The sequence below is a fragment of the Suncus etruscus genome, chromosome 3 (genome assembly GCF_024139225.1).
Source record: "Suncus etruscus isolate mSunEtr1 chromosome 3, mSunEtr1.pri.cur, whole genome shotgun sequence".
In the NCBI taxonomy this organism is placed as follows: Eukaryota; Metazoa; Chordata; class Mammalia; order Eulipotyphla; family Soricidae; genus Suncus; species Suncus etruscus.
This window is the reverse complement of record NC_064850.1, coordinates 132,552,115-132,572,774: the sequence shown is the minus strand read 5'-3', so window position 1 is coordinate 132,572,774 and position 20,660 is coordinate 132,552,115. Positions and strand designations below refer to the sequence as shown.

General features: G+C 39.0%; 2 protein-coding genes across 2 annotated transcripts in view; one reads left to right on the top strand and one right to left on the bottom strand.

Moving 5' to 3' along the window:
* The window catches only part of ARHGAP28 (Rho GTPase activating protein 28), a 189,430-nt gene that overhangs the window by 147,813 nt on the left and 20,957 nt on the right, over nt 1–20,660 (bottom strand). The window lies entirely within an intron of this gene.
* LOC126003903 (graves disease carrier protein-like) lies at nt 2,096–3,242 on the top strand. The gene has a single exon (XM_049770237.1). The coding sequence runs from the start codon at nt 2,096–2,098 to the stop codon at nt 3,140–3,142; it is 1,047 nt and encodes a 348-aa protein (XP_049626194.1). The 3' UTR covers nt 3,143–3,242.

Sequence of the window (20,660 nt, the reverse complement as noted above, 5' to 3'; positions counted from 1 at the left end):
AGGGGTCAACAGCGTGCAAGGCAAAAATGCCCTACTGCTGTGCCACTGCTCTGGCCCCATCGTTTACGCACTACTATATCCTGATTATCAAGAAAAGGGTAGAATAGCCAACAAAATATTAACGTACTTGTTGAGTGACAAGTATGCCATTAATTTATTAATGACTCTGCATAGAAGTACATGATGATACATGCTAGAAAAAAATTAAAATGTTAAGTCAGAGAGAAAGAGTATAGCAGATAAGGTTTGATTCCTGGTATTACATACGGTCCCCTGTACACTACCACGAGTGATTCCTAAGCTCAGAGCAAGGAGTAAGTACTGAGAACAGCTGGGAGTGATCCAGAAAACAAAAATAAAATTTAAATGAAAGTTATTACATGGCAAATAGTGGAAATAAGGTAATGGTAGATTATAAATACTCCTTTGCTAGAATGCAATAAACTTTTATATATAAGTGAAACTAAAATTTCAATGTATTGCATGCATCTAGATTTCTAGAAAACAGGAGCTATTTTTTTCATGGAAAAGAAAGACAGCTTTTGTTTTTCACAAGCACACATTGTAAGTAGGCATTGTTAAATTTTTGCTTTGCCCAAAACTTTAACTTTGCATTTTGCTGTTATTAAATATCTTTTCTTTCTTTTTTTTTTTTTTTTTTTCATTTTTTGGGCCACACACAACAGTACTTCGGTGTTACTCCCAGCTCTGTACTCAGAAATCACTCAGGGGACCATATGGGATGCTGGGGATTGAACCCACGTCTGTTCTGGTTCAGCCACGTACAAGGCAAAGGCTCTACGACAGCCCAAATGTCTTTTATTTTAAACAGAAAAAAAGATACCCCCCCTTCTCTTTTCCTCCAACTGAACTCACCACTCTGTGACAAGCTTCATATTGTGGGCCTGACCTTCCTGCCCTCATTGCTATTGTATCTGTGTATTATTAAGTAATGTTTGTTTTTACTTTTTTTAAAACCCATAGATAAGAGAGACTATTCTGTATCTATCTCTCTCCATCTGACTTATTTACCTCAGAATAACAGATTCCATTTCCATCCATGTATAGGAAAATTTCATGGCCTCATCTCTTCTGACGGCCTGCACAGTGTTCCATTGTATAAATGTATCACAGTTTCTTTAGCCACTCATCTGTTTTTGGGTATCTGAGTTGTTTCCAGATTTTGGCAATTGTAAATAGCGCTGCAATGAAATTAGGTGTGCAGAAGGTATTTTTGTGTTGCGTTTTTGTGTTCTTAGGGTATATCTCTAGGAGTGGTATAGCTGGATCATATGGGAGCTCAGTGTCCAAGCTGGATCATATGGGAGCTTGGTGTCCAGTTTTTTGTGGAATCTCTATATTGTTTTCCATAAAGGCTCACCAAGACAGCATTCTCACCAGCAGTGAATGAGAGTTTCTTTCTACCCACATTCCCACCAGTAGTGATTGTTCTTATTCTTTGCGATGTGTGTTAGTTTCTATAGCATGAGATGGTACCTCATTGTTGTTTTTATTAGCATCTCCCTGGTGATTAGTGATGTGGAGCATTTTTTCATGTGTCTTTGGGCCATTGTTTTCACTGTTTGCAGATAACATACTATATTTAGTAAACCCTAAAGACTCTACCAAAAAGCTTCTAGAAACAATAAATTCATATAGCAAAATTAACATGAAAAAACCAATGGTCTTCTTATACACCAATAATTATAGGGAATAAATGGACATTAAAAAATCTCATTCATGGGGGCCAGGCGGTGGCACTAGAGGTAAGGTGCCTGCCTTGCCTGCGCTAGCCTTGGATGGACCGCAGTTCGATCCCCCGGTTTCCCATATGGTCCCCCAAGAAGCCAGGAGCGACTTCTGAGCGCATAGCCAGGAGTAACCCCTGAGCGTCACCTGGTGTGGCCCAAAAACCAAAAAAAAAAAAAAAATCTCATTCACATTTGTGCCACAAAACTCAAATACCTTGGAGTCAAATACCTAAACAAGGGCTGGCGCGGCCACGGCCATGGCGGCTGCTCGGGCGCCGCCGGCTCCTGCCTCTGCCTCGCCGCCGCCCCGCGGGCGCCGCTGACCCGACCCGATCGCCGTCCCGATGGCGGCCGCCGCCCTGGCCCCGCCGGACCCCCCGCCCGCCGCTGGGCCCGGGGCCGGAGCCGGGGCGGGAGCAGGGCCGGGAGCAGGGCCAGGGCCAGGGGCCGGGGCCGGGGCTGGAACCGGGGGCCCCGCCGCCCGCCGCGACCTCTACTGGCTCCGCTCCTTCCTGGCCGGAGGTATTGCCGGATGCTGTGCCAAAACAACAGTTGCTCCCTTGGATCGCGTGAAGGTTTTATTGCAAGCTCACAATCACCATTACAAACATTTAGGCGTCTTTTCCACACTGTGTGCCGTCCCCCAGAAGGAGGGCTACCTCGGCCTGTACAAAGGGAACGGGGCCATGATGATTCGCATCTTCCCCTACGGCGCCATTCAGTTCATGGCGTTTGAGCACTATAAAACGTTCATTACGACAAAATTGGGCATTTCTGGTCATGTGCACAGATTGATGGCTGGATCCATGGCAGGCATGACAGCCGTTATCTGTACCTACCCCCTTGACATGGTCCGGGTCCGGCTCGCCTTCCAGGTGAAAGGGGAGCACACGTACACGGGCATCATCCACGCCTTCAAGACCATCCACGCAAAGGAGGGCGGTTTCCTTGGCTTTTACAGAGGCCTAATGCCAACTATCCTGGGAATGGCTCCGTATGCAGGGGTTTCGTTTTTTACGTTCGGCACCTTAAAGAGCGTCGGACTTACTCATGCTCCAACCCTTCTTGGCAGACCCTCATCCGATAATCCGAATGTCTTAGTTTTGAAAACTCACATCAACTTGCTTTGTGGTGGTGTGGCCGGAGCCATAGCGCAGACAATATCCTACCCATTTGATGTCACACGTCGGCGAATGCAATTAGGAACCGTTCTTCCAGAATTCGAAAAGTGCCTTACCATGCGGGAGACCATGAAGTACGTGTACGGACAGCACGGCATCCGCAGAGGCTTATACCGGGGCCTGTCCCTGAACTACATTCGCTGCATTCCATCCCAAGCCGTGGCTTTCACGACTTACGAACTCATGAAGCAGTTTTTTCACCTGAACTGAAAGAAGAAATGTGATTCTTTTCCTTTATAAGTTCTCAGAGGTAGAAATCAAATTCTCGCTGTCATATTGGGGCACCTTACTTGAAGGGGGATGTTTCATGTCTTACAGGAACCACTTGTGTTTGAAAAAAAAAAAAAAAATACCTAAACAAAGAAAACTAAAAAACATTGCTTCAAGAAATAAAAGAGGACACAAGAAATGGAGGCACCTACCCTGTTCATAAACTGGGAGGATTAACATCATTAAAATGACAATACTCCCCAAAGCTTTGTACAGATTTAATGCAATCCCTCTATAATACCCATGACATTCTTTAAAGAAGTAAATCAAACACTCATGAAATTCATTTGGAACAATAAACACACACCAATAGCTAACGCAACCTTTAGGAAAATGAAGATGTTACATGATCACTTTCCCCAACTTTAAATTGTATTACAAAGCAATAGTCATTAAAACAACACGGTATTGGAATAAAGATAGACCCTCAGATCAGTGGAATAGACCTGAGTATTCAAAGAATATTCCCCAGACATACAACCAACTAATCTTTGATAAAGAGGCAAGAAATGCAAAATGGAGCAGGAAAAGTCTTTTCAATAAGTGGTGCTGGGGGCCCGGAGAGATGGCACAGCAGCGTTTGCCTTGCAAGCAGCCGATCCAGGACCAAAGGTGGTTGGTTCGAATCCCGGTGTCCCATATGGTCCCCCGTGCCTGCCAGGAGCTATTTCTGAGCAGACAGTCAGGAGTAACCCCTGAGCACTGCCGGGTGTGACCCAAAAAAAAAAAAACTAAAAAAAAAATAATAATAATAATAAGTGGTGCTGGGACAAATGGCCATCATATGTAAAAAATCAAACTCAGACCTCCATCTAACACCATGCACAAATGTCAACTCCAAATGAATTAAAGTCCTTGATATCAGACCCAGAACCAAAGGTATATAGAAGAACACATAGGTAAAACACTCCATGATGTTGAGACTAAAGACATCTTCAAGGAGGAAACAGCACTGTCCAAACAGTGGAGGCAGAAATAAACAAATGGGACTATATTAACCTGAGAAACTTCTGCACCTCAGAGAAAATAGTAATGACGATTCAAAGGCCATCCACAGAATGGGAGAAACTATTCATCCAATACCCATCAGATAAGGGGATAATATCTAAGATATACATGGTACTGACAAAACTTAACAAGAAATAAACATCTAACCCCATCCAAAAATGGGGAGAGGAAATGAACAGACATTTCCTCAAAGAAGAAATACAAAAATGACATACTTTTTGCTAGCACTAAATTTCTGGTCAAATGAAGACAAAATTTTCTGCATCTAGCCTTCTACCAAAATGTGAGCAGCAATGGGCTAACAAAAGTTTAATGGCAGAAAAATTAGTTCCTTCCAGTACATGAAGGAACTTTTAAAAAAAACTTACCTCTTTTTCCTGAATTGCGTTGCTTTATTAAGCTGGACATCAAAGAATTTGGATTTTTAATGGTTCTAGATATAGAGTTACATTAATAAGCAGAGTTACTTTTCTTTTTCTTATTTTAGGTTATAAAAAGTAAACAGACCTAGATATGCAGATGATCTATCACATATTTTCCAGAACGCATTAATACATCATATGAGTCCATGTAATAATTTCATTTGATGATATAAAGAGGAAGTTCTCCATTAACATAGCATCTGATATGCGTTCTGTCTTTCATTATTTGTTTCCTTTAAAATTTCAAATTAAAACATTTTTTTTCAAATTCTTGTAGGGTCAGAGCAATTGTACAGCAAGTAGGTTGCTTGCCTTCCATGGGATGAACCCACGCTTAATATCCCGAACTCCCTGAACCCACCAGAAGTGATGCCCAAGCAAAGAGTCATAAGTTAGCCTTAAACTCTACCAGGTGTGGGGCCGGAGAGATAGCACAGCGGTGTTTGCCTTTCGAGCAGCTGATGCAGGACCTAAGGTGGCTGGTTCAAATCCCGGTGTCCCATATGGTCCCCCGTGCCTGCCGGGAGCTATTTCTGAGCAGACAGGAGTAACCCCTGAACACTGCTAGGTGTGCCCCCCCCCAAAAAAAAACACCCCCCAAAAACCCAAAACTCTACCAGGTGTATACCACAAGCACCACCACCACCCTCGCCTAAAAAAAAAAAAAAAAAAAAAACTTTTCAAATGCTATTTATCTTTCAAGAGCTTTTACAGACGCAAAAAATCAACAATTATTTTGGGGAGCAGTAAATAAGTAAATTAAATCAATTAATCAATTATTTATTTACATATATTACTATTCATTATGGAGGTTATGGATGAAAGAGCAAATTTATCTCTGTGTACCTGAGCCCTAATGTTTGATACAAAATAAATATTCAGATAATGTTGAATTAGAATACTGAATATAGAATCAAAATAAATGTAGTTTATAAAACAAAGTTACACCAAGCATAAAATTAAAATGAACTCTAGAATAAAGAGTGTGCATACTTGGATTATAACTACATTCATCTTATGAAAATTACTTTTAATGGTTATCCTCTTCTCAGGAAAGATTTATTTAATGTGTTAGAGAACTGTATAAAATAATTGAATTTATTTGTAAGTGGAGTTACATTCAATGGAAGAATTTCTCTTCCAGACTTCACTTCACCCTGTTCCTGCCTCTCAAATAGGAAGAGAAGCAGCCTTCTGTATGTGCTTTGACCTTGAATATAATTCTGTCATAAATCCTGTCTCTTTCATTGCATTTATTGCTGTATATATAACTCCCACTAGACAGAGCACTACCTTAAAAACTATCAGATTGTCTTCATATCCCGGATGTTTGATCATCAAGATATACACCAAAATGTAAAACAAAAGCATTTCTGAACTCAAAATTTTAATTTTGAATTAGTCTGGTCCAGCTGTCACTGAAAAACCAGATTCTGAACATGGGTCTCTGTGTCAAGATTAAGGGATGCTGAATTGTAAAAATAGGCTGATGGTATTATTTTTCCGTAGTATCAAGTAATCCAGTAATACAGCTATCTGTCTCAATTTCACTAAAACTTTCAGTTTTACTCCTATATCTATGAGGTATTTTTCTGTAGATAAATTAAATTATGTATGATTAGAATTTATCCTTAAACTTCACAAAAAAGGTGTTCTAGAATATTTTTTAATAATTTTTATTATGACCAAAGTGAATTATGAATCTTTTACAGTAATATTTAAGGTACATAGTGACAATGAATCAGGGCCATTCCCACCAACAGTGTTGTCCTCCCTCGAGCCCTGTTCCCAGCATGCATCTGATATCTCCCTCATTTGCCCTCTAAACTGCTAGTGTAACTGCTCCCCTCTATGTAAAGCTAGTTGTAGATTGGGTCTTGATTCTGTTGTTGTTGACTTTGAGTTTGGTGTTTGAGTCTGATCATTTTTTATCTCCACTCAATGTTCATATGTTTGGTCCTAGTACACTCCATTTTTCCCCGCTTCAATTCATGAGGCAGAGCAAGATGATTCAAGTTATGTGGTTCTGTTGGAAAAAAAAAAAAAGAAGAAGAAAACAAATCTGGGAGGAGTCCATTTAGAGGTTATATATATATCAATTTAAAAAGAAGAAATTTAAAAGAGAAAAAAGAAAAAAACAGAATTTTTAATAAAACAACTGAGACAACCAAATGTAGACATATAAATCACTTTGATTTTTCTTGATAATGTCTTTCTGTTTTATTTTCCTTGCTAGAACCAGAGAGCTAGTACAGGGATGAAAGTGCTTATTTAACATGTAGATGCCAAGCTCTACCCAAGTTCAACCACATATGATTCCCTAAGTGCCACCAGAAGTGATTCCTGATCACAGAACCAGAAATAAGCCTTGAGCACTGCCACATAACCCAAAAGAACAAAACAAAACAACTTTCCTTCCTATAGGACAAATAAACAGACACTATGAAAGGAAAAAAGGAGAAAGCTATGAAATATAGCCTCACCAAATCTCAACACGCTTCTGTTCTTTCTTGCCCTCTACTTAGTACTACTGTCCTAACCCTTCTGATTCCTCAGGCATTGGGGGTTGCTTCACAGTACCCTGTCCTCACAGTTCACTTGTCTCATCATCTTCATGCATATCATATATATCAAACATATATGTATATATATGTATATATATACATTAATATACACATTACACACACAAGTAATATCACCTTTCTATAGAGAAACTGAACTATAATGACTAACTTAGCTTGGTCATTGGCCCATGCGCATCCAAACCCTACCCACCCCACTCTCATCCTTTGAAGAACCAGTATCTTGACTTAGAGCTAGGTTCCCTGCTATACATTTTTTTCTTTATCAAGACCAGATGAAAATCTGTGAGAATTTTCATTTTTTATAATATTTTTATTTTCACTTTTCATTTTTTCTTTTAAAAGTTCCACTTTTGAGGCCAGAGAGATAATACAGGCCTTGCTTGGTCCCAATCAGTCAACCCTGGTTTGATCCCTGAGCACAAGATCCCTCACAAGAGTAAACCCTGCCTGAGTGCAGCCAAGTGTGAGTCAAAATTAAACAAACAACAACAAAACAAAGACAAACAAAAAATCCTCATATTTATCTCCTGTTGTACATAAGTTGTTTGAGTTTGTGTTTCTTCACTAATTTAATGGTAATGTTGCGTGAGCTTCTCTGGGTTTTTGTTTGTTGTTGTTTTGGTTTGGTTTAGTTTTGGTTTGGGGCAGTGCTCAGAGTTTACTCCTGGCTCTGCATTCAGAAATTAATCCTAGCAAGCTATGGAGATCAAATGGGATACTTAGGATAGAATTTGGGTTAGCCGTGTGCAAGGCAAATACCCTATTTGTTGTGCTATTGCTCTTTCCCCAAGTCTCTTTGGTTTACTTAAAATTTTTAAACTTATTAAAGGCAGAATTCCAAATCTTTATATATATGTATATATACTCAAAAAATGAATTAGAGAATCACAGAAATCAAGACAAACTTTAATACTATATAATTTTCCACTAACTGTATTTTATATAATAATTATATTTAGTAATAAAGAATACAAGATAATAAAGGACACATAAACTGAGGCTTTCATTGATCACAAATAGGACATTATGAAAATCAGGATTTCCTTATTCATTTCTAAGCTTTATAGTTAAAAAAAAATACCTTGTTTCAAATTTGCTTAGCAGCATAATAAAAGGTTCTGAAACTTGAGTAATTATGTCTAAAGGATTAACTAAATCCTCATCTGCTGCAATCTCAAACCTGCCTTCTTTCAAATTATGTATAATTTATCAATGGTGAAATAAAAATTGTAATAAAATTTAGTATCTAAACGGAAAGTCCATAGTATACCTGTGAAGATTGCTCAACATGTGGTAAGTTTTTAATTCACTTTAACCATTATTTTATCCAAACAAACATAAAATAACAGAGAAAATGGGTATAATTAGTTTAGTTTGTATGTTTTTTTTATTTACTTGGGGCTAGATCCAGTGGTGCTTGGGGGTTATTTCCAGTTTAGAGCTCCGAAGTCACTCATGGCAGTGCTTAGGGGATCATGTGATGCCAGAGGAACCAGGGCACCCCACATGTAGAGCATGTACTTAGTCTGTTGGTTAAACAATTTCTCCAGACTCTTAAATGGATAATAGTCCTCAAATCTCATTAATAAAAATCCTATGTAATGAAATACTTCATATTGTTTTGAATTTTTTAAAATGTGGTGCTATAGGAGCCAGAGAGATAGCAAGCGATAGGGTATTTGCGTTGCATGCAGAAGGAGGGTGGTTTGAATTCCAACATCCCATACGGTCCCCTGAGCCTGCTGGGGGCAATATCTGAGGGTGGTGCCAGGTGTGACCCGAAAACAAAAACAAACAAACAAAAAATGTGGTGTTATTGATCAAATCCAGGCACACACACAAACACATGTTTGTGAGGCATATTTTTTAACCACTGTACATATTCCTCACTCTCATTATTTTACAACAAACTAAAAGCAGCCCTATGTCCTTTCCTGGTTCATACCTGGCTCATAACAAATCAATCATTATTTCCTATTTTCTTTGACTTACAACTCTAATTTATTACAACTCTTACTTATCCAACATAAAAAAATTATTAAGTAGAAGACATTCCTAGGTGAATTTTCATTCTACCTACAAATCTTTATTTACCCTTATCAAACAACTAGGAGAAAAAGTGTGCTCGTGTAGTCTTAAATAACAGCCAAGCAAGTCTCCTTGCTTAAAAGAATAATCTTTTCTGCTGCATGGATTTTAAGTGTCCCTGACTCCCTGTGTCTTGCTTGAATTACATCTCTTGATATAATTACAGTGTCTCTGCCAGGAATTTTATCATTCCAATCACTTAAATTTTTCTAGTAAACTTACAATTCCATGCAGAGACATATGTAAAAACAAGAGTTTACAAACTTTGGGGCTGGAGAGATAGTACATACAGCAGGTAAGGTATTTGCCTTGCTCAAGGCAGGCCCAGGATAGATCCTAGGCACCATCCTCTCCCCACCCTATATGATCCCTTGAGGTTGGTCACCAGGAATAATCCCTGAGTGCACTGCTGAGTGTGGCCTAAAAAAAATTTTTTTAATGATTTTTTAAATTACAGACTCTAAGGTGCCTCCCAAACCCTTTCCCAATAAACAGCTGCTTAGCAAAGCAGAAGGAAATGGCCGTCAAAGTAAAAATTGTATGACTCTGGCTTTGAATGGCTGAGTTAGAGTCCCAGAAACCAGCCTCTAAGCATCTTCAATTTGACAGGTACTCTAAGGGGTAGAGCTCATTTATTTTCTATTGGGACAGTTCAGTCCGGCTTTACTGTCTAAATAGCTCTGTGTTTGACACTTTTATTAAGCAACAGAAAGAAGTGACACCTGTTTTTTGTTTGTTTGTTTTGCTTTTTGGGTCACAGCCAGTGACTCAGTGCAGGGTTTACTCCTGGCTATGCAATCAGAAATCGCTCCTGGCTTGTGGGACCATATGGGATGCCAAGGGGTCGAACCCCGGTCAGTCCTAGGTTAGCACATGCAGCACGTGCAAGGTGCTACCGCTTGCGCCACTGCTCTGGCCCCAGTAACATCAGTTTTTAAAGAACTTACCAAAGTTACTAAAAGCAATGAACATTGAGTCTGTTCTTCTGTCTCTAGCGCCCTAATTATTATCTTCAGAATAAAAAGAATAATACTAAGAGAGAACAGTATTTTTTTTCAAAAAGTATTTGAAATTTATTAAATTATTAAAAATTGGGACCAGAGCTATGGCACAAGCGGTAAGGTATCAGTCTGCCTTGCCCGTGCTAACCTAGGACAGACCACGGTTAGATCCCTCAGCATCCCATATGGTCCCCCAAGTCAGAAGCGATTTCTGAGTGCATAGCCAGGAGTAACCCCTAAGCAACACCAGGTGTGGCTCAAAAAAACAAATAAAAATTTATTAAAAAGCATTAAATTAAATAATAAAGGGTATCAAAAATACCCTTATCATTGCATAACTCTTAATTCTTAGTAGGAGAAGTAAGCAGAGTATGAACCACCAACTTGATATTCCTTTATCAAGTCTGTAATCATTATACTTTCCAAGAATGTTGACATCAAGATAGTTTCATAGTCCAGGGAGAGAGCACAGAAGGTAAGGCATCTGCCTTGCATAGAGCTGAGCTGGGATCAATCCTCAGCACGACATATGGACCTCCAAGCACTGCCAGGGTAACTCCTGTGCACAGAGACAGCTAAGTCTCTTAGCATGGTAATTGTGGCTCCAACTCCCATCCCTCACCCTCCAAAAATAGCTTGTCTAGGTTTTACATATAATTAATATGCTCCTATAATTCTTTTTTTTTTTTTTTGGTTTTTGGGCCACACCCGTTTGACGCTCAGGGGTTACTCAGGGGTTACTCAGAAATCGCCCCTGGCTTGGGGGAACCATATGGGACGCCGGGGGATCGAACCGCTGTCCGTTCCTTGGCTAGCGCTTGTAAGGCAGGCACCTTACCTCCAGCGCCACCGCCCGGCCCCGCTCCTATAATTCTAATTAAATAGTCCACCTTAATATATATTGCTTGTGAGCTTTTTGCTTTTATTTTCTGACCTTGAAGTCTCTTTCTAGACACATTCTACTTCAGATTTTATGTCATTTGCTTCCTTTTTTGTTTTGTTTTAGTTTGGTTTGGTTTTGGTTTGGGGGCCACACCTGCCTGCGTTCAGGAGTTAAAACTGGTTCTGGGCTCAGAAATCGCTTCTGGCAGGCTGGGGGACCACATGGGATACTGAGTATCAAACTCAGGTTCGTCCCAGGTTGGCTGCATGAAAGGCAAACTCCTTACCACTGAGTGATCCCTCTGACCCCGCCTTTTTGTCTTTTAAATCTGCTCTCCATTCACCAATTCTTCCCTAAATCTATTAAAGGGTTTGCTTTCCAAACTTTTTCACTTTAAATGAAATGACTATTACCCTAGAGAAATGCCTCGCTTTATAGTGCCTCCTATTGTATGCAAATACTGAATGTCTCACAAATTGAAAATTTGTGTTAAGTCTTTTGGCACCATTTTTCCAATACTATGTGTGCTGACTTCATATCTCTGGGTCATACGTAATTGGGGTATATCATTGTTCACTTATTTAAAGATGCATGAAATCTTAACTAAATTTACATAATTAATGCCAAAAGATAAAAGGTTCACTGACCTCTTTTTCTTCAGCTCTTGCCCTCTTGCATTTACCAGGTATTAAGCCCAACTTGAAACACAAATGAGCCTCCATTTGTTCAATGGACAAATGTCCATTCAGTGTTTGTTCAAATATACCAAAGAAGTTTCTTTAATATCTAGATATATTCATATAATCAGTTATAGATAGAAACTAATCTTCCCACAGGTTTTGTGAAGGTATTTCCTATATCTAAAAAGGTGAATGCTACTAATCAAGCCTACTCATATCTTTAGAGGAAACTATGGTTCACATAGAAAAGCCAAGAGATGTTCTGTTTTTAAATAAGGTGTTGCCAACTATTACTCATTAGTAGCTTTTTTAAGATAAGTTATCAACCCCTCCCTTGCAATCTTCTTAATACCAACAAGAATTTGGTGCCAAGAATGTACTTCTGGAATTCTCCAGATGCGCCAGTAGTATCTCCTCTCCAGGTAATGCCTTGGTTCCTTTTGGCATCAACACAAGTGAATCCAGAGGCCTGATCTGTCTTTTGCCCAAGAGATCATGGAAATTCACCCTGTCTTGTGCTTTCTTCCTTTCTCCAGCATGTGGCCTGGTATGTAGTTCTCTACAAAAATCTTTTTGCTCTTCTTAATATCACCCAAATATTTATTTATATTTTTTGTAAGACAGTCATAGTAGTGTTCAAGATTGTGGTGTTGATGTACAAAGCTACTGTACCTCACCACCATTAAAATGTCTATGACCTTCTGCCTCTATGTCACCTTGGTGAGGTTGCGGAAGCAATAATGAGCTGCAGGGATCAAACCACAGTCGGATAGTCAAGTGCTAGGGAAAGGTCCTACCTGCTGTAATCAATCCTGATAATTGGCTTCTTTATCCAAAGCCAAGGGTTTGGCATCATTCCATACTGCCTATGACAGTGAGATAATCCAATAATTGTCCCTATCCCTCTTATTTTATTTAACATAATACAGTCCAGTTCAATCATCATTGCCATGAATTGCATGGTTTCATCTTTTCTTAAATCTGCATAGTATTCTATGGAATAAATAACAGTTATTTTTAAATTGTACTTTTGTTGCACAAATACAGAGGGTCTCCTGTACATTTTTATCTGTAACTATTATACACTTAATAATAATGGTACTGTATAAATACAACTTTTATATGCATTGAGGAATTTTTTTAAATGTTCCTTTTATTATGCTTTTTGATGGTGGTACTTAGAAAGTGCCCCCCAAATATCTCTGAGGTGTGTTCATGACAAGTTTATGTTTCAGAAAAAATATGGCTATTTCTCATGTATGGTAACTATTAAACAAGCCATTTCTCTGCAGTATCAAAAGGATTTTTAAGCTACGTATTTCTGTAAGAGTAATTTTCATCATTCATCTTAAGTTTTCACACTTGCAGGTTGCAAAGGTGGAGCAGAGAAAGGGAAGGGCAAAGGGCAGGAAATCATTCAAAGGATTACAAGAAACATACAGTGCTTCCTGAGGTTAAATGATAACTCTTACATAGAACTTACTAAGGGCAGAAAGCTATCTATTAGATAAATACTATTCATCCTTGAGAAAACTAAGCCTCTCAGAGGTTAGGTAACCAGCTCAAAATCCCACAGTTCAAAAATGTGTCAACATTTAGTTGAGCCAATATGGCTCCAAGAATCTAGTGCTTCACAACTGATTTGTTTCTTTCAAGACTAAAAAAGGTTGCTTTGTTTGGTTTTGGCCTGGGGGCAACACCCAGAAATGCTGAAGGATTACTCCTGGCTCTGCAATCAGGAATTAATCCTGGCATATGGGGGACCATATGGATGCCAAGGATCGAACCTCAGTCAGCTGCATGCAAGGCAAGCACCCTACCAGTTGGACTTTCTCTCCACCTCTATGATGTCATTTATTCTTGTCTTGGGGGCCATAAGCAAGGGTTCTCAGGGGGTTACTACCAGTTCAGTACTTAGGGAGCATTCCCACTAGTGCTCAGGAAGCCATGCAGTGCTATTAATGGAAAGCAGAGACTTTCATAAGAAGGAAAGTTTCTCCATGAATTTACATTTTCAACCCCTTTCAATTCATATAAAACAGCAATACCAGAAGCCACTAATCTGTACCAACAATGGGGCCGGCAAGATAGCATGGAGGTAAGGCATTTACCTTCCATGCAGAAGGATGATCGTTCGAATCCCGGCATCCCATATGGTCCTCCATGCCTGTCAGGGGCGATTTCTGAGCATAGAGCCAGGAGTAACCCCTGAGCTCTGCCAGGTGTGACCCCAAAACAAAACAAAACAAAACAAAAACTGTACCAACAATGACTAATAGCTGCTCACCACCCAACATTTGTTCTAATCAATTTATGTATTTTGTTTTCTTGTTGTATGATCCCATTTCCAAGCTTTGTATAAAAAACAACCTGTTATTTTTTTGTTTATGAAAGTAATAAGGATTGATTAACTCGAAAACTTTCTAAGGCCAAATATCAATATTCAACAAACATCCTCCTTTACCACTATAGACACTTATTAAATGTTCTGTGCACCTAAACCTACAGGAAGCCTTTGCAGTAAGTACTTGGTTATAACTGTATATACTCATTAAAATGGAGGATTCTGGGGCCGGGCAGTGGCGCTAAAGGTAAGGCGCCTGCCTTGCTTGCGCTAACCTTGGACGGACCGCGGTTCGATCCCCCGGTGTCCCATATGGTCCCCCAAGCCAGGAGCGACTTCTGAGCACATAGCCAGGAGTAACACCTGAGCATTACCGGGTGTGGCCCAAAAATCAAAAAAAAAAAAAAAATGGAGGATTCTATTGACTTCCATTTTCCCCAAATGTTTTAAAGGATTTGATGCAAAAAAATTTTAATAATATTTATATTTGTAAAATCAATAGTTTCATAAAAACTGGCAAGTGCTGCATTTGGTTTTATTAATTCCAACTCTTTTATATTTTTTGCCCTAAAATCAGTTGCTCAGTGGTGCCTTTTCCCACCAATCCCTTTGGTAATATTGTTTTTTTCACTTTCTACCTTGAACCTTTCATTTTCCTGTCCTTTGGTTAAGCCAATGATTGGAAATCACACTAAAGACATTTACATTCTGAAGCATTTTTTAGAAAGATGTTGCTAATCAATCTCACTCACATTGTGCTTGCCTTTGTCTCTCATAACTTTTCTGATAACTTGCTTTCTTTTCTCCCCTTACATACAATTCCCCAGCTTCCTTATCCTTGGACCAAATTCATCTCCACAGTTATATATGGCCCAGAACATGGACTGTTCGTAAAACTGCCTATGAAGATGCTGAACTCCCTAAAAAAGGAAGAGAAGAAATGCCTCCCCTTCCACAGGATAAGAACAGCTGGCTGACATTTGCTCTGAAGCACTGGATTTCATGGCTTTATCCTTAGGTCAGTCCACATTGTTCCAGATGTTGGTGGCTACAATTGACCACAAGTTTTAAGAAACCATGTTATGCCAGTGAGGAAGTCTGCTGCCTAGTGCTTCAAAGTTTGGGTGATATTTTCTTTCTTCATCAACTTGAGTTTTTTTAGATCAATGCAATTAAACTTACCCTGCATTGACATCCAATACTGAAATATATTCATCTTCAATATACCTAGAATCACTTCTTCTATCATGATTTAATAAGACTAACAGGTCTTAGGTACCTGAAGATAGATTTAAGCACACTATGGTAAGATAATAAAATATCACTAAAGGGTTCTCTATAAAAGTTACATGTCCCTCTCTCCCTCTCTTCCTCTTCCTTTTTCTCCCTTGCTTCTCCTCCTCTCTCCCTCCGTTTATCTTTCCCTCTCCCTCTCTCCTTTTGTCCCTCTCTCTCTTCCTCTTTCCTTTTCTCCCTCTTTCCCTCTTTCTCTCCTCCCTCTCTTCCTCTCTCTCCCTCTCTTTCTCCCTCTCTACTCCATTTCCCTCTGGCCACTCTCTCCCCATCACCCCAGAAAAAAAAAGTTAAGTGGATGTGAGAGAGCTTTTTGAGAAAAACTACAATAAGACCTAAAAATAACTAGAAAGAATAACTAAAAAGAAGGGGATTTCCATTAAAGATGTAAGGAAAGTAATTGCAATTTTAAAGTCAGATGATCCAAAGAATTACATATTCCACTTTAGAATACTGTTATAAATAATCATTTTTTACTAATTACCTGCTACTTTCATCCTTCATAATAATGGTCTCATTTGAGATAAGCAGACATCAAGAACAAAGATAAAACCACTTCACACAGAGATTCAACTGTTTTCTACACTGTGGAGCATTCAATGTGATTCTTAAAGTTCCCTATGTAGAGTAGAACTTGGCCATATCTTTTTTTCTTTTCCTTGGTTTTTGAGCCATACCCAGCAGTGATCCAGGGTTTCTCCTGGCTCAATAGTTAGGGTTTATTGCCGGTGGTAACTGGAGAACCATACAATGCCAGGGACAGAATCATGCACTCTAGCCCAGGTAGCTATATCCACAACTCAGATACAGCCAAATCACAAAAAGTGTATATGGCCTCTGTACCAGCTTTACAGTGAATTTGCTTTCCTTTCTATTATTTCTTTTGAGTCATACCTGGCGGTGCTCAGGGGTTACTCCTGGCTCTGTATTCAGGAATTACTCCTGGTGGTGTTCAGGAGACTGTATGGGTGCTGGGGATCGAATCTGGGTCTGCCATGTGCAAGGCAAATCCCCTAACCACTGTACTACCACTCCAGAGCCTACAGTGACTTTGTCAGAGATCACATCTACAAAGTCAAAAATCAGTAAGCTTGGAGTGAAATGCAAAGAGGCAGTTAATAAGGACTGGAGGGGCCCGGAGAGATAGCACAGCGGCGTTTGCCTTGCAAGCAGCCTATCCAGGACCAAAGGTGGTTGGTTTGAATCCCGGTGTCCCATATGGTCCCCCGTTCCTGCCAGGAGCTACTTCTGAGCAGACAGCCAGGAGTAACCCCTGAGCACCGCCGGGTGTGGCCCAAAAACCAAAAAAAAAAAAAAAAAAAAATAAGGACTGGAGCACATGCTATGTATTTAGGAGGACAGGTTCCAGATTCAGGTTTAGTCTCCTGAGAAGAATCAGAAATGTCCCCTAAACATCATTAAATGTGCCTCCCACAAAATTAATTAAGAAATATTTTTTATGGCCCAGAGTGAAAGTATGGTCAGTAGAGTCCGTGCCTTGCATAGTCATTTCAGGTGCAATTTGCAGCAATACCTTTGTCCAAACACCATCATCACAAGCGACCCCTGAACACAGAGCTAAGAGCAAGCCCTTAGCACCATTCATTGTGTTCCCCAAGCCAAAAACATATACATAATTTTTAAACAACTGCCTTATTTCATTAAAATATTTTTCCAAATACAATCCTTTTTTAAATATAATTTTTATTTTGATCGTAGTGGTTTACATATTGTTGACAATAATATCATAGGTACATATTTACATAAAATCAGGGGGTTCCCATCACCGATTTGTCCTCCCTACACCTCTGTGTTCGTCCTACCTCCCATTATCTTCCTCCCTCACCCCCGGGGCTGCGAGAATATGTGGTCCCCTCTGTACCTAGCTTACTACTTAGTAGTCTTGGTCTCGGTGCCTCCCTTATTTCCCACTCTAATTGGGAGGAAGGACTACATTGTTCAAGTTATGTGGTTTTATTTGAAGAAGAGAAAAGTAATAAACTGGGGTAAAAGTCTAATATGCCGAAAATGGGCGGAATCCTTCTAGAGGCTCTCATTGTCAGTTTGAGAGGTGAAAGAGAAAAAGAAGGTGAAACACCCCAACAGTACAAAAAGAAGTGTCAAATATCCAGTGAGCACTCCAGTGATAACGATAGGCACCACCAAAAAAGCCATGGTCTTGAGTTAAAAACCATGGCAGAGCACCTAAAGAAAGAAAAGAAAACAAGAAAAAAAAAAAAAAAACAATATAAATATAAATGGGGCCAACTTCAATAATCACACCGAAACAAATAAATCGACATAAAGTAGATAGGCAAATAAAAATAAAAATAATGATAATAATAAATGAAGAAAAAATAATATATAAATGATAAAAAATGTTTTGTGCTTTTGCCTTTTATTTTTCCCTCCTGCACTGGCACAGTAAATATTGGGGTCATTCGAAAAGGAATTCACTTGGCCTAAGCGCTATGGGGTTTCTCCACCCTTGGGGTATATTGTCATAGGATTAACTATAGACTCCGTTCAGGTTCATTTACAATACTGGTGGTGCTTTCATGGTGTTTGGAATACTTCTGCTCCGTTCTGGGTGATGAAATAAGACCTCTGTATCTAGAGATCTCAGTATCTGCACAGGTCCAGGAGTGGGATTTATGATGAAGTCTTTCCAAATACAATCCTTTTTATTTTATTTTTAAATATCTACTTTACCAAGTATGACATTTAAAAAAAAAATTGGAGTCAAAGAGATAGCACAGCGGTAGGACATTTGCCTTGCAAGCAGCCAACCTAGGACGGATGGTGGTTTGAATTCCAGCATCCCATATAGTCCCAAGCTTGCCAGAGCGATTTCTGAGCACAGAGACAGGTGTGCCGCTGAGTGCCGCTGGGTATGACCCCCAAACAAACTAACAAACAAAAAAAAATTGTGTAATAATTTAAACATATCCCTCCAATTGTCGCCTGCAATAATAAGCTTAAACTTTGACAAGTCATGAAACTGCATTAGCCTAAGAATCTAAATACAGGGGCCGGCGAGGTGGCGCTAGAGGTAAGGTGTCTGCCTTGCAAGCGCTAGTCAAGGAAGGACCGCGGATCGATCCCCCCAAGCCAGGGGCAATTTCTGAGCGCTTAGCCAGGAGTAACCCCTGAGCAGCAAATGGGTGTGGCCCGAAAAACCAAAAATTAAAAAATAAATAAATAAGAAGAAGAATCTAAATACAGATAGGGAACAAAGACAAATGCATCTATATAGTTGATCTCAATATGGTCTTACTTAAAATAAATTCACAGTTGTTTTGCATTAGCTAGCATACAAATATCTAAAAATATATTTTGAAGTCTTATTTGAGAAACACTTTGATTATACATGAACATGGGCTTGCCTATCAAATTCTTTTTTCTTTTTTTCTTTTTTACTTTTGTGTTTCCAAGCAACACTCAGAAGATCCGAAGGTCTGGCCTGGCTAGTGATTCCTAACCAAACCAGTGATTCAATGTAAGGGACGATTTTGTGATGTTGTTCAGTCCCTGAGCTTTCAGGGCACTGGGGCCACACAGGAAGTGCTGTGTTGGCACACTGGCCAATGTTTAGTGGACCATTGAACCATACTATCTCCCACAGAACAGTTTTAATTAATACATTAATTGATTATTGTTAATAATTATTAAATTATTAAAAGTATACATTAATTGTTGATAAATAATTATTAAAGTATGGATATAATTAATGTATTATTCTAATAAATTGGTTTATTATTAATTTATTATCTATCAAACTGACATTTTTACTTTGTTTTTATAATTATAACATCATACTAAGTGTGAGTAGAATATGCATTAGTTTATTTTCAAGAGCAGTTTCTTAAAAAAAAACACAAACTACAGTGTAAGTCATTAGAGTCATTTCTAACTGGGTGGCTAGATAGTACAAATTCCTTAGATCACTGTCTCTTTCCAAATTATAGCCTAGACTCAGAGTCATTGGACTAGCTTATCCTTTTGTAAAGCACAGAGTCCTTATTTATTAAGGAATGGTTGAGAGCCAAATTTTATTTCATCTAACACTCCTATTAACCATGTTTATAGCAGAAGAGGAAAAAAAAAAGGTCAGCTGGTAAAAAAACAAAAGAAAACAAAATCACTGTGATCATATAAAAAGGAAGAAACAAACAAGACCAGAATTTGGTGTGATGAGATTGATGCATTTTTCAGGAACCCAGCCTCTGCATTCCTGAATCGTGACCAGGGATGATAAAGAGAGGCTGAATGAACAAGCAGCCTCATTGTTACCTGTCCCTACTCTTGAGCTGAGAGGCGGCAAAGCCTGCAGTATCAACACACAGTAATTCCTGGCTCAGAATTGGCCTGACACCAAAAGGGAAGCTTCCAGAACCCTCTCACCATGGCTTGTCTGTCCAGATATGTCCTCTTGGCTCAGTGGGCAACTTGGTCTTGTTGAGCCTAAAACCTTGTTATATTGCATGTTGTCTGTGTCAACAGAAGGCAAATGATCTCAAATTCAGATAAAATACATAGAGACCAAACTAAACAACAGGATCAAGATAAAGATGAAGATATTTAAAGCATCTGCTATGCCAGAACTCTAGTCAAAACAGGTAGCCAGGTCTCACTGTGGACCTAACAATGTAATATAACAATATTCACATGCTTTTGAAATAAATTCAGAAACTGATTTTTTTAACTCAGTAGGGAAAAAAAATTCCACTTGCTTCATTTGTTTTTTCCCCCTCTAAAAGTAGTAATAAAAATGAATAAAAAGTCTGACTGAATAGAATTCTTAATAGTCTACCAAGGTTAAATAGGCATTAGTCAATCTATACAGAGACCTGAAATTAAATTAATATAATTTAATGTCACTTAGAGGAATAAAATAAAAGACCACCATGAAAATTAACTCATTTAATAGTTAAGGCATAATCATATTGGTTTGTCCAACAAATATCACACCATTCCCTTTGTAGTTAAATAATATTATGAAGTTGGGTTTCACAAATGCCTGGAATTCTTGGGGTGGGGGTGATATTTTTAAGTCTTGTAGGCAAGTCTTCAAAATGGAATGAAATGAAACATGGTATTTTTGGTCATACGGAAAATGGCTTCTTGTTTAAGCCACTGTAGATTACTATTATA